General features: G+C 42.4%; 1 protein-coding gene across 1 annotated transcript; it reads right to left on the reverse strand.

Annotated features, from left to right (window-relative positions):
* Positions 1–1,150: 1,150 nt before the first annotated feature.
* Positions 1,151–10,024, reverse strand: LOC121398750 (protein kinase C delta type-like). Its single transcript, XM_041577913.1, has 12 exons — positions 9,288–10,024; positions 8,056–8,136; positions 7,372–7,446; positions 6,882–6,962; positions 6,267–6,364; positions 5,549–5,713; positions 5,325–5,416; positions 3,693–3,755; positions 3,456–3,594; positions 3,064–3,255; positions 2,372–2,494; positions 1,151–2,014 (listed from the first exon to the last, which is right to left on the reverse strand). Exons 1-12 carry the CDS (start codon positions 9,532–9,534, stop codon positions 1,904–1,906), a joined length of 1,467 nt encoding a protein of 488 aa, XP_041433847.1. The 5' UTR covers positions 9,535–10,024; the 3' UTR covers positions 1,151–1,903.
* Between the last annotated feature and the right edge of the window lie 5,437 nt (positions 10,025–15,461).

Here is a 15,461-nt window from a genome sequence, read left to right on the forward strand (position 1 = left end):
GGTGACTTTATATATTATATATATATTATATTAAATATTAAATTATATTGATGGTAATGCAGGGGCAGGAGTTACGGACAGGGCTCCAATGCCAAACACAATGCAGGACACACAAGACACTTTTTCCTGCATTGTAAATAACCCCTATGTCTTGCCCTCAATATTCTAATGGCATTCATTATTGGGCAGGACGTATAAGTTAATAAGCTTAATATTGTCAGCAGTTTTTATTAATGTTATAAATTCCATTTGCTCATCCAGAGAAGCTGTTAGATGAAGTTTGTGATGTCAATAGAGGGGAACCGCTGGTGGCTTGTGACTGGCCACAGACTGAAAATTAGCCAGTCACAGGCCACTAGCTATGTCCACCCCTATCCCCCCCTCTAGTGATATCACAAATGATAATAAGGCCTGGGGGAACAGGCTGCGCTTTATAAGACCTGGGGGAACAGGTTGTGCTTTATAAGACCTGGTGGGGACAGGCTGTGCTTTATAAGACCTGGGGGGAACAGGTTGTGCTTTATAAGACCTGGGGGGAACAGGCTGTGCTTTATAAGATCTGGGGGAACAGGTTGTGCTTTATAAGACCTGGGGGAACAGGCTGTGCTTTATAATACCTGGGGGAAGAGACTGTGCTTTATAAGACCTGGGGGAACAGGCTGTGCTTTATAAGACCTGGGGGAACAGGCTGTGCTTTATAAGACCTGGGGGAACAGGTTGTGCTTTATAAGACCTGGGGGGAACAGGTTGTGCTTTATAAGACCTGGGGGGAACAGGCTATGCTTTATAAGACCTGGGGGAACAGGTTGTGCTTTATAAGACCTGGGGGGAACAGGTTGTGCTTTATAAGACCTGGGGGGAACAGGCTGTGCTTTATAAGACCTGGGGGGGGGGGAACAGGTTGTGCTTTATAAGACCTGGGGGGAACAGGCTATGCTTTATAAGACCTGGGGGGAACAGGTTGTGCTTTATAAGACCTGGGGGGAACAGGCTATGCTTTATAAGACCTGGGGGAACAGGTTGTGCTTTATAAGACCTGGGGGGAACAGGTTGTGCTTTATAAGACCTGGGGGGAACAGGCTGTGCTTTATAAGACCTGGGGGAACAGGTTGTGCTTTATAAGACCTGGGGGGAACAGGCTGTGCTTTATAAGACCTGGGGGGAACAGGTTGTGCTTTATAAGACCTGGGGGGAACAGGTTGTGCTTTATAAGAACTGGGGGGAACAGGCTGTGCTTTATAAGACCTGGGGGGAACAGGTTGTGCTTTATAAGATCTGGGGGGAACAGGCTATGCTTGGTAAGGGATATAAATGGATGGGTAGTTGAGCATGTAGTCTGTGATGTAATTAGAGGGGAACCGCTGGTGGCTTGTGACTGGCCACAGATTACAAATTAGCCAGTCACAAACCACTAGCTATGCCCACCCCTATCCCCCCCTCTGATGACATTACAGATAATGATAAAGCCTGGAGGTCACAGACTGTGCTTATGGGAATGGTTACCATGGGAAGATGGGGTAGTATAACAAGGGAAGATGGGGGGAATTTTTTTTGTTTTTTTTTGTTTTTGTTTTTTAACTTAAAAAGTATAAAACTATGAACATGAAAAACAAAGCTGCATAAGTTGGTATTGGCACTGAAAGCACTTGGGATAATAAATGCAGCTGTAAGTGCTTTCTATGGTGATGTCGGCCACAGTGCTAATAACCTGCAAGATGGTGTATTTCGGGGAGAAGATCCTCTTTGGGTGTTGGAATTATAAGGTAGAGCTGGACAGTAAGATGGTAATTACAGTATTTGCTCACCTTGCTTGTTGCCATTATACATTACCCGATGTTGCAGGATGAAGCGGTGGAGGTGCTAGTGGTGTCATGGTGGTATGTTGCACGGCTTTTTTGACGCATTATTCCAGCCAGCTCGGGTCCACGTAATTGAACTTCTTGAGCATGCGGGTCTCGCTCGGGTTCTCTTTCGGGAACGAGATGTCTTTTTTGACGAGACCCTTAGCTGGTTTCTATGAGAAATAATAAAAATACATGGTCATACAATAATTATTCCCTTTGGCCATGGTGATATGTAGACATTGTAAATTGCTATTAGTGTATAAAAGCAAGAGAGGAGCTCCTGTTTCATTTTAACAGACTGATCCCCTGAGCCCTCCCCAAAAAAGTTTTGTGTTTTGTCAGAACACATACAATGTAAAACTACTGCAAATAGGATTAGAAAATCAAATGGTGCAGAACATAAAAGGACTCTGGAGCCAGTACAAGAATAGACAGAAAGGTGACTGCTCTGATTCACTCTGAGTGTGGGCATGGGTGGTACTATTTCCCTTCTGGGTAAATGTGATCATATCACAGTTATTACTTACAGGTTTTATGGGAGACTCCAGTTTTCTCTTCTTTACTCTCTTCCATTTGAGAGTAGAAAAGAAAGGGTGATGCCGGATGTTGCCATTCACCCCAAGGCGTTGGTCGGCCTCCTTCTTCAAGAGCTAAAGTAAATGATGGAGAGTTATTTAAAATATTGCATCTATGTTTCTACCTTCCATTCAGTAAAACAATTATATGTATACAATTATGTTATTGTTCCCAGGTTATGACTTGTGACCTTGGTTGGTATCTGGAATATCATAAAGTACCAGAAAAGCTCTGCGGGTAAGGACCCAGCAAATAAAATTTGGCAAAAACCAACAGAGATCTAAGCTGTCCATAATGGTCCTCTTTAAAAACCTCTTATTCTAGCCCTACTACATCACCTACTACTAAACTTTGCTCTTACACTATCCCCTTACTTATGAATCTCTTCCTAGCGTGACCTTTTTCTGCAGACTTCACCCCAGGCTCTAATGCACTTCATTCCTACAACACTTGATAGAGAAGCTCTTGCCTAGAAACTATACCAGTGAGGGTCATCTAATTTATACAAATGGCCACAGATTGCCAACATACCTCCATCAACTAAATACCAAAAAATCATTCTGTTATATCGAAAACAAAGAGAATCTTTGTAAGTTTATCTTTATAGAAGCATTTACTTAATGTTCATTCTGATTTTACTAACCTGCTCTATGAGGTCCCGCAGGGTGGCAGAAAGGGAATCTGGATACTCAGGCTCTCCGTTGATAATGGTTTCTGCCTGTTGTTCCAGGGTTCCCTTCGGCGAGAACGGTAATTTACCGGTGGCCATTTCATACAAGATGACGCCGAATGACCACCAGTCAGCTCCAGCGTCGTAATCCTCCTCTGATAAAACCTTGAATACAAATAACAGATTAGTTATGAAAAGTTCTCATACAAAGAACCCTGATTACCATATAGGTATGGAGAATAGGTCAACCAATGATTGAATGAAGGCTAACAAAGTAGATATATATAGGGTTTTATTTGGGTAAGTGACATAACACATCAACGTCACTTTGTGATTTCTAACTGTATAGGAGCTGAGATTCTCACCTGTGGTGCTGTGTAGCCTGGTGTTCCATAATAGCCACACCGCGTCTTCTCTCCATACATACGGGTGCAGACAAGGCCAAAATCACAGATCTTTATGTGGCCCTGGTCATCCACCAATATGTTCTCTGGCTTGAGGTCTCTGTAAGATACATCCAGTACACATTTAATAATAGAATGATGTCCAGAAACACAACTGTGTATAAATAGAGAAGGATTTGGGAGAGAACTGTTCCTTACCTATGAACGATCCCATTCTTGTGCAGGAACTTTATACCCACCACTATTTCTGAAGCATAGAACCTTAATAAAAAGAAAATACAAATCAATCTGTAGTCCTGCTCAAGTCGCATGTTACTTACAATACTGTGCAACAGTCCCCTATACCATTTCATATGTGCTTGAGCAGTGTGTCCCTGCTGTCATGGGCGTCCATAGATAGGGGCAATTGTACTTTATGATAAAGGATATTCTCTTGCCATATGTATACATATATTGTTTTGTTCTTTTTTATATAAACACGTTTCTTAACATTACCATTAAGAACCTGTAATAAGCTTGTCAAAGGCTCACATTTTATGGTCAGCACCCCTTCAAATAATGGACCATGCCAATGCCTATTCTACTGCTCAGAGCAGCAGTCCGGATTTAGCTCCACCCCTTCCCTCTGTGAGATGCTTTCTGCTCTTCAACTGTGTGAGGAATGAGAGAATCAGGGTCGAGAATCTTCTTCTGATGAAGCAGCTTCTTTCCCAGGGCAGAGGAGTGTGAATCTGTTGTGTTAAGCTTAGAGTGTGAATGCCAGTGTGTGTGTGTGTGTGTGTGTCTGTGTAAAATAAGCTGTGAGTGTTAACTGTGTTTAAGAAGGTCTGACAGACTGTGTGTGTGAGTTATAGACTATAATGAACCTGTGTGTGTGTGTGTATAGTTGTGTATCTATAACCATTCTCTCAGTGCATTTGTCACATTTGTTCCTTGTCCTGCTGCTCCATTGCATCCCCCACCTATCCATGTCCTCACTCTATTCACTGTCCTCTTTTACCCTTTCCCTTCTCATTCTGCTGAGTTACCTCCACACTCACCTCCCCATTGCTAATAACCCTCTGCCTCCCTCTATATGTCTGTATAGCTAGAAATATCTATAATATTATAATATATATTTTTGCACCTAACCCCCTCATTGTTTGTTTTTGGATGACTCTTATTGTTTAACCCTTGGGAACAAAGCAGCTTTCCCCTTGACTGAAATAAAATGTATAAACATAGATTCTATGCTAGTGACATTTTGTTGTGCACAACCTCTTCCTGCCGTTGTTACTTTATGTACAGTAGAACCCCTATTTTACATTTTTCAGGGGACCAGAAAAAATGGTGAAAAGTCAGGGAAATGTATTATACATTATATTTGGTGGGACCACAAAAAAATGGTATAAGATATGGAAAAACCTAAAATGAGGGTATGTAAAATGGAGGCATCACTGTATGTCTCCAGCTGGAACTAGAACTATAGAGGGAATAACATTCTACAAACCGCTGGCTAGTAATTGTGAAAAGAAAATAGAAAAGACCAAGTGCTGTCCTGGCAAACAATGAGTTTGTGTCACTAATAGAATGGCAATGCTCTACATGTGCAACAGTTACTACTTTATATATGTAGAAATGTTTTTGTTACGTTTGTGTGGAAACCTAAATATGGATACAAGTAATTTGTGTAATATGTTTTCTTCTTTGCCCCCCCTGGAAAATTTTCGGAGGACGCCTATGCCTACGGGGGTACTCCAGTCTCCAGTAGCATGTTACTTATAATATTATGTGACTGAGAGTTATACACTGTATTTTAGGTACTTCTGTCTCAAGCAGCATGCTACTTACAGGATTTGCTCACTGTTCAGATGGCCCCGGGTCTTGATGATGTTCTGGAGAGTGCCGCCACTGACGTACTCCAGGGCTAGCAGGATCAGCGACTGAAAACAGAAAGGAGAAGATGAGGCATAGAAATGGATAGGACAGAAGAGAGAAACTAAATCAAACTAATAACATTCCAGGTTAGAAAGTGCATGATACATTTGTATCAATAGTAGTATGGGTTCCAGTACCTGAGTTTGGAAAGTCGCCATTGCCCGGCATAGGAATGGGCACCTGCTAGCAATCTGGAGAACCGATGCCTCTCTCCTGACATATTTCAAGTCATCCTCCCGCTGCTTCTCGATGATCTTAATAGCAGTCAGTTGGTTCTTGATGGTATATGATGCCAACACCACCTAGAAAAGAAGAATGAGAAAGAAGTCTATATTATTGGGTCGCTTATATGGAAATGAGTGACTCTAGCTCCCATGATTTAGAGTTAAATACAAGTATTTGAACAAATGATGAACCAGGAAATATTCCCATTTATCCTCATAGCCTCACATTTTTTTACTGACAATAATGTAACAGCCAAAGGTGATAGTATAGGATAAATTAACTAAGCATGATATAGAAAGTGATATTCAAAGACACTTTGCAATTGGTCTGCTTTTTTAATAGTGTTTTTTTTTTTTGTTCTGCCTCTCTCCAGTCTGTCAATTTAACTACCTCTTTAAAAGTCATACGTGTTTCCTGCCTGGGACTGACCATTTTTCTTCAATAGCAATTAAGGTTGGGGGTATCCTTTAGATAAAGGAAAGTATTCTCTACAGCAGATATAGTCCATGTACTTCTACTTTTCAGAGGAGAGTTCACATTTTATCTTTAATTCTCTCATGATTTCTGCCTCCTTTTGGTTTCCTTCCAGATCAGTAAAATATATTTTCCCATAGAAGCTCATCAACTTACCTTGCCAAAGCTGCCTTTGCCTAACTCCTTATATAGGCTGTAATTGTTGATGTCTAGGTACGCTGATGCGTCCTCTCTAATCTTCTTCTCTTTTCCTCCTAGGAGATTAGAAAAAAAAAAAAAGACAATGTGACATTCATTCATTAAATACGCATAAACTGTTTAACAATGTCCTGATATTTAAGTTGCAGTCTTCTTTGTGTCCCATGTTTCATTTATTGCAAGTGTCCCTATTTTGGTGGTATATTCCCAAATCAGTGACTAGGTAGAATATGGAGTCAAGATGGAAAAAACAATCTGTCTACAGTAGACCCCCGGGCCTTGACCATTTGATTGTAAATTACAGCCCCCGTGAGCTCTCCTCCATCTATCCATTGATGCAGTGATCTTAATGGCATGTCTGGAGTTAATGGAGAGCTAAATATCCATTTCTGCAGTGATATCACAGGCAAGTCTGGGTTTAATATACCATAAATCACCATACAACCAGTGAAATTTATAATGAATGCACATTGAAAAGTTGATTTGAATTATTGGATCTGTGAAGAGCTGTTTTTGGGGTTGAGCACCCCTTTAAGTCCTACATCAATATCTTTCAAGCTTTGTTCTCCTTACCAGCTGGGTTCTCCTCTGGACTTCTAGATCTTTCCCTTCTCAGAGGATACTGCTTTCGGTGTCCATCTCCGAATCTTCCCACTAAAAAAAAAAAAACATACAAATTGTAACTTTGTGACTCTCTAATCACTAATTTAGTCAGGGACTCATTTATCACTTATGGGTGCAATGTGCAAAGTACAAGTATAAAGCGCAATTGTTGGTTAAACTTTGCACCTGCCAGTGCCACACTCTGCACCCTGGGCACAATTGCTCTGGAACTGATGCAGTGATCTTAGTGGCATGTCTGGAGTTAACAGAGAAGTAAGTGGCCATTTCTACAGTGATATCACAGTTTAATTTACCATAAATCACCATACAGCCAGTGAAATTTGTAATGAGTCCACATCGGAAAGTTGCTTTGAATTATTGGATCTGTGGGGAGCTGTTTTTGGGGTTGAGCAGCCCTTAAAGTCCTACATCAATATCTTTAAAGTATTGTTCTCCTTACCAGCTGGGTTCTCCTCCGGACTTCGAGATCTTTTCTTTCTCAGAGGATACTGCTTTCTTTCTCCGTATCTTTCCGCTAAAAAAAACAAACAAATTGTCACTTTGTGACTCTCTAATCACTAATTTAGTCAGGGACTAATTTATCATTTATGGGTACAATGTGCAAAATACAAGTACAAAGCGCACTTGTTGGTTAAACTTTGCACCTGCCAGTGCCACACTCTGCACCCTGGGCACAATTGCTCTGGAACTGAACACTAAGGGGCACAAGTTTATTCTCTTGCCTCTGCTCCCTGGGCTTTTATAAATGATCCCTTAAATCTCCAAGTGTGAAAATGTTGCTTCTTACTGGTAAAGCTGGTTGGAAAACTGGTCAGAGACAATTTAATCCTGAGTTGCATATGACAGGTTGCACCTAAATGTGAGCTCTCCTCCATCTATCCATTGATGCAGTGATCTTAGTGGCATGTCTGGAGTTAATGGAGTGGTAAGTGGCCATTTCTGCAGTGATATCACAGGCAAGTCTGGGTTTAATTTACCATAAATTACCATACAGCCAGTGAAATTTATAATAAATGCACATTAAAAAGTTGATTTGAAATATTGGATCTGTGGGGAACTGTTTTTGAGGGCGAGCACCCCTGTAAGTCCTACATCAATATCTTTAAAGTTTTGTTCTCCTTACCAGCTGAGTTCTCCTCCGGACTTCGAGATCTTTTCCTTCTCAGAGGATACTGCTTTCTACCTCCATCTCCGAATCCTCCCACTTAAAAAAAAAAACAAATTGTCAATTTGTGACTCTAATCACTAATTTGTTAAGGGACTCATTTATCATTTATGGGTGCAATGTGCAAAATACAAGTACAAAGCGCACTTGTTATTTAAACTTTGCACCTGCCAGTGCCACACTCTGCACCCTGGGCACAATTGCTCTAGAACTGAACACTAAGGGGCACAAGTTTATTCTCTTGAATCTGATCCCAGGGCTTTTAAATATGATCCCTTAAATCTCCAAGTGTGAAAATGTTGCTTTTTACTGGTAAAGCTGGTTGTAAAACTGGTCAGTGACAATTTAATCCTGAGTTGCATATGACAGGTTGCACCAAAATGACAAGCACCAGCTTGAGTCTAAGGGGTACTGCCACCCCAAGCACATTATACCCAACTATCTACTATTAAAAATCATTTAAACATGTATTAGTTCGTTTTTTAATTAAAATAGACTCTATGGGAGATGGCCTTTTCATAATCCAGAGCTTTTTGGATAATCGGTTTCCAGATAATGGATCCCATACATGTATAACACAAGGGACAGTGGATACAGGCACCCCATCGGAAGCAGTAGAGAACATTATATATAAAATATGTTGTATACAGTATACATTATATACAGGCACACATATCCTACATATAGTCATATAGTGGTGCCTCAACTATATTAAATATGAAAAGACAAGGGTTTTTGCTCAAGCACTCTATGGTGCCAACAGACACTGGCACCAAATAGCAATAGACACATAGGAAGGGATTGCATACTGGTACCCAAAATATGTTGTATACCATAAACATTATATACAGGTACTCATAGTTCCCTATATATATTCATATAATGGTTGTCCAAGCAATTTATGGTGCCAACGGTCACTGGCATCAAAGAGCATTATACACATTGGAAGCAAGTGCTTACTGGAACCTATGTATGCAGTATACTTTATAATCTGGCTCTCCTAGTAACCTACATATAGTCATTTATTAATTTATAGGACATACACACCCCATGTTTTTTTTTTATATTAAATGAGAGGTGGGGAAACTATCTCCCCATGTAAAAGGCTAATCTTTGCAAATTCCACAGATGAGTTACAGGATATATAATTCTATTCTTATAGTGATATTTGTCAAGTATCTTCTACTTACCAGCTGGTTCTTCCACTGGACTCTCACATCTCCTCTTCTTCTTCATTTTCCAAGAAGGATCTTCTTCCTCCTTCTTCTTCTTCTTCATCTTCTTCTTCTTCTTCACTGAAAACTCACTTTCCTGCAAAAAAAAATCTCCTCTCCTAGCACATCTATCTCCAAAATTTCTCTCCATCTCACAAGCTCCTGCTACCTCTGCAAACTGGCTAAATGACAGTTGTGACAGTTGGACCCTGAGAGCTGGCATGTGCCAGTTGAGTCTGAGCAGCAGTTTGAAAAGTACATAGAATACAGATTGATCAACCTTTGTTCATCAGAGAATCCTTTCTAAATATAAACTTTGTGGATGAGTAGAACTCTCACAAATACCCAGGTAGTAGCAGGAATCCATTTACCTGCCAATCATTATAGCCATTTATCCTATATACTGTAGATCTTTATGGTGCATTGCCCTATGAAAGTCTCTATTTCACCTGCTCCAGCTGATGGATATTGCAATCCACCATTTATCTTCTGTCTTCATGTCGTGCTTAACCCGATGCAGGATAGCCCATCTGCAATTCACAAACACTGGATAAAATCGGAGTATATGGTCATAAAAAAGAATATATATAAGGAGGCTTGACAAATGTTTATAAACAATATAAAGACTAGAAAATTTGTGAAATTAAAAAAACAAGGGTCAGAGGCACACATGCATGTAATACCTCTATCATGCAAAGAACAACCTTTATAAAGGTATGGGACCGGTTATCCAGAATACTTGGGACTTTGGGATTTCCAGATAACAGATCTTTCCATAATTTGGAACTAGTCTACTAGAAAATCATGTAAACATTAAATAAACCCAATAGGCTGGTTCTGCTTCCAATAAGGATTAATTATATCTTAGCTGGGATCAAGTATAAGGTACTGTTTTATTATTACAGAGAAAAGGGAAATCATTTGTAAAAATTTTGATTATTTGGATAAAATGGAGTCTATGGGAGATGGCATTTCTGCAATTTGGAGGTTTCTGGATAACAAATCCCATACCTGTATAAATATGATCTGTGAGGATATGGGGGTGCATTAGTGCACATGGCATGGAGAGCTTGCACATCTGAGAAGGCACTTTTAATCCAGAACCATATATACAGGTTTTCCCAGCAACAAATGGTTGTCATCCAGATGACCCAGACAGTTTCGAGGAAGGCCATGTTTATTTCACCAAACATTCCATTGAATGTTAGAAATTTAAATTATAAGGCAAATACTCAAAGCGGTACTAGGGAGTAATGCTATTAAAGGGGTTAACTTTTAGTATTTTATAGAATGGCTAATGCTAAGCAACTTTTTAGTTGGCCTTAATTTTTTTTTTTAATTGTTTGCCTTCTTCTTCTGACTTTTTCCAGCTTTCAGAAGGGGGGTCACTGACCCGTCGAAAAACAAATGCTCTCGAAGGCTATACATTTATTATTGCTACTTTTTATTACTCATCTTTATATTCAGACCCTCTCCTATTCATATTCCAGTCTCTCTTCAAATCAGTGCCTGGTTTCTAGGGTAATTTGGACCCTAGGTAAGACTGCAAACTGGAGAGCTGCTGAATATAAAGGTAATTAACTTAAAAACCACAAGAATTAAAAATGAAAACCAACACATTGGGCTTTGGACATATATGTATAGACTTGGGTGTTTGGATGGCAAGCTTTATGGTGGAATTTTTGGATAACGTGGGAGAAAGAGAGGCTTGTATGTTTTATGTTATAAACAGGCTTTTAAAAGAGCAGATTTTAGCAACTATCAAATCAGACACATAAAATTGTTCCCTCCACTAAGCACATCATTTAGAGCTAATCACTATAAATTCCTTAACGTTACCCTTTTTTTTCTGTAACCAAAAAACTCCCTGCGCAAGGCTCCTTACAGTTAATTCAGCACATGGGTGTTCCATTCATGATTTCATGATAGTGGTTGTGTGATTGGTTACTGAAACCCTTGCTGGTATCTTTAAAAGCCAAAAATCTCAATACCCCAATGCCCTGATGTACTCTCAACAACCCCATTAACATGAATGAGACCAGTTAGCAACCCTCCAAAATAAACCAGTAATAGAACAAAACATGTATGGGGCAGTTGTCAACGTGCCCCATGCCTGGGCTGAAAAGACAGAGCAGCACTACAGGAGTTAGGCAGCTGCCATGTCTAGTCACATTGTGAGCATGCTCCTGGTCAGCAATCAACATCAGGAACACACAGACTAGATGTGATGGGGCCAAAGTATTACATGCAGTTTGGAAATGGGTTCCTTTAAGGGACCTCACATGGGGCAAGCAGCAAGAAACAGGACCAATAAATGCAGCCTGAAACCACAACGTCAGTCAGACTTTTAAACTCTGCAGTCTAGTCACATAGTGCAAGGTAAAAACCCAATAACATGAGTAAATCCCACAAGTTAAACAATATAGACCCAAATACAAAAGTAAATTCTGTATAAAGTATAATAGTCGCTTTTTACTGCTGAACTGATAAATCCACAGAGGGAATCTTACCTTCCAGCGGTTCCCACACTTGTTGCACACGACAAATGTGGTCATTGGTTCATCAGCACTGCGGGTCTGTACCTGGGGGAGAGCCACAAGTAACAGGACAAATCAGGTGCATGCCCAGTATACAATTCTGCCTGTAGGGTGCGCTGTGCTCCTGAACTGTGAGTAACCAATCACTTGCATTGGACTGACCAAAGGAAACTACTGAAACTGCTGCAGCAGCGCCTATAACGGCACATACAAGAGCCATGAATATCCTGTAAATGATATCCTTATAAATGGTGCTTAGCGATGTCATTGGTTATAATCAGAGCTTAGTGATGTCATTTCTGTCACATGACTCACTGAAACTTGTGTATTATAATAAATAAAGTTGAAAAATATGAGGTGACTTATAATATCCTTATATTTTACAAGAGGGGGTACTTTATTCACAATATAAACTGCACATAGGGTAAGGCTCTGTACTTAGGGCACTGTGGATGTTACAATTGGGTACAAGGTACATTAGTGCAGAGTACCTGTGTGTATGTACAATTGTTTTTCTCTGTCGTCTCAGGGGGACACAGGGAACAGCTGGGGTTAAGCTCCACCCTCCGGAGGCAGGACACTTGTATGAGTAATCAAAAGGGGCGTGACCTAGGGACTGGCTTAACCCATATGCTACGCCAACCTAATCAGTTTTTAAGTGTCCTGCTAGGAGGCTGGACATTTCCTCTTCAGGAAGAAAAGAAGATTTTACAGCCAGTTCAGGCTGGCAACAAGGGGTCTCCCAGGAACAGGGTTACCTATTTCCGTAGGAGAGACCTCCTTCGTGGGAATACATACCGGGGTCTTATCCTAGCCTTCCTGGCTATATCGACCACCCATACATTCCTGCTCCTGATAAGGAGTCAGAAGGTTTGGCCGGTATGTGTGTGTGAGGTGATGTTGACTCTCCCTATACTATATTAAGCGCTGTTTGTTGGGGCTTGTCTGCTGTTTTCCATCGCCCTTCTCCCCCTCTGTACCTCTGCAAGGTTTTTTGTTCTGCTCCTTCGTGTCCCCCACACTCTGGCTTCCTTTACAGGCCGGGGGAGGTGGCAGAGAGGTGTGGGAGCAGTAGGGAGTAATCTCCCTCCTCTGTCCGGCCAGTCGTTTGTGCGCACTGAGCGCTACACGCAGAGTGCGTTCCAGGCGCCATTTTGGTTTGCTTCGCGCGCATAGGTGGAACGTATCGCTCAGTTCAGAGTCGGATGCGTTCCAGGCGCCATTTTGATTGTCGCGCCGGATTACAAGCGCAGCCCTGCACTTGTATTGGGCTCCGGCTGACAGGCTAGACAAAGAGCAGACTCAGCAATAAAGTCTTTCTCTAGTGTGTGCTTGGGGGACACAGGGAACCATGGGTATAGCTGATGCCATTAGGAGGTAGGACACAACAACAATGAAAAAAAACTAGCTCCTCCCTTGCTGGCTATACCCCCCAGCAGGCGGAGCCTATTCCAGTTTTTTTGTTGTGTCCTCAGGAGGAGGACATGTTATATTTTTTTTTTTTCTACACAAATTTTTTCTATACACCATATGAAATGATTTATGGAGTTATGCCAGTCACCTACACTGTGTGGGATGCCTGTTGCATATTTCTCCCTACGTGGGAATTGTGCCTGGGGTTCTTATGCTTCACAGCTTAACCACCCAGTTCTGACCACCCTCTCTCATTGTGCAGGAGGAGTGAACTGGCCAGGACACGGAAGGTGCTTGGACCCTGGGGGGGTAAGTACTCAACCTTCCCCTAGTCCCGGTCTACTTTTCACAGAGGAGTGGGTTCCCTATCAGACCGCATTACTATAATGTGGGCTCTGTGTGAAAAAGGCTTATCAGCTTACATAAGCCGTTGGAGCATATTGCGCAACCCTTCCGGGTAAGCATAGCAGACATTCCAGCACTTGCGCTGGTACAGAGGGGAGTGACGGGCCATTATTCGCGCCATTCGGTTACGAGGGCCTGGTGGCGCAGCTGCGTGTCAGCACGGGCGCGCATCTTGATGACGCGCACTGGCGCGAAGCTCGTATCGGAACTGCGTCATCCCGGCACTTACACGCTTAGGCAGACACAGTGCGGCCGCATCCAGGACAGCGCACCACGCCAAACGGGGAACTACTGTGCATACAGGACACGGTGACTGTATAAAACTAGCCCTTCCCTTGCCTCTGCCTTTTCATAGCAGCGGTCCCTAAGCCTCTTGCCTTGTAATAAAAGCTACACTTGTCTCACTATGTCAGAGGGTAACAGTGAGGCCCTTTTTTCCAGGGGGACTCCGGCTGCTCCTGTCAGGTACTTGGCCTGTGGCAAGTGCCGTAAAAGACTCCCCTCAGGGCACAAGGAGTCTCTATGCTCCAGATGCAAACCACCTGAGCCTGACAAGGAAACCCCAAGTCCTGCTCCAGCTCAAACAGTTCAAACCACTCAGGGTCCCTCTGCTACCGTTCAGGAGGCCCCTACTGTACCTCAAGCAGTCATTCCAGACTGGGCAGCCCAGTTAGCCACGGGTTTACCAAAGCTGGCGTTGTCCTTAGACAAAATCCTTTCCAAATTAGATAAGCCCAGACATAGAGGCTCAAAACGCAGAGCTCCCTCTCCATCAGATGAGGAGAGTGATAATAATTCCAGAGATTCCTCACCGGCTCCTCTGGACGGAGAGGAGGGACTCTGTCTATCAGATGGCGAACTATCTCGCAGCTCAGACATTCTTGAAGAGGAACCATCTAAGTTCTCTGCCGAAGCAGTAGACAAATTAATTGCCTCTGTATTAGAAACTCTCAATATTCAGGAACCTGAGACCAGCACAGAATCTTCTACGGTTCTGTTCAAAAGGAAAAGTAGGTCTTCAACAACTTTTCCTAGTCATTCACAGCTTGAGCAAATTATTCAACAGGAATGGAATAAGCCAGAAAGCCGCTTCCAACCAAACCGCAGATTTCTCAAGCTTTACCCATTCTCTGCAGAGACCACAGAGAAGTGGTCTTCACCGCCTTCAGTGGACGCACCAGTCTCACGGCTATCTAAGAACACGGCCCTGCCAGTCCCAGATGCCTCATCCTTTAAAGATCAGATGGACAAGAAAATGGATGGGTTACTACGTTCCCTTTTCTCCGCTTCAGGCACCGCCTTGCATCCTATCCTGGCCACAGCGTGGGTCAGCAGGGCTGTCCAAACCTGGTCGGACTCCCTGGTTCAAGCAATCCTCTCAGGAGTTCCGCGACAAGAGCTATCTCAGCTGGCAGCCCAAATCAAAGACGCAAATGAATACATATGCGAAGCGGCCTTGGATGCAACGCAAGTAGTCAGCAGAGCTTCAGCCCTATCAGTAGCCACTCGACGCTCACTCTGGATGAAATTATGGTCTGCCGATTTATCTTCCAAAAGATCTCTTACGTCATTACCTTTTAAGGGAAAGCTCCTATTCGGCCCAGATCTTGACAAGATCATCAGTCAAGCGACCGGAGGAAAGAGCACCCTTCTTCCACAACCAAAAGCCCGCTCTTCATTTCGTAGAGGAAGATTTTTTCGTCCCTCACAAAACAAGAGCTCAAGACACTCCCCGCCACGCCAGTCAACCTCCAGTAGGGGACGCTTCATGGGGAAGGCCAGAACTTCCTGGCAG

The sequence above is a fragment of the Xenopus laevis genome, chromosome 9_10S (assembly GCF_017654675.1).
Source record: "Xenopus laevis strain J_2021 chromosome 9_10S, Xenopus_laevis_v10.1, whole genome shotgun sequence".
NCBI classification, from domain to species: Eukaryota; Metazoa; Chordata; class Amphibia; order Anura; family Pipidae; genus Xenopus; species Xenopus laevis.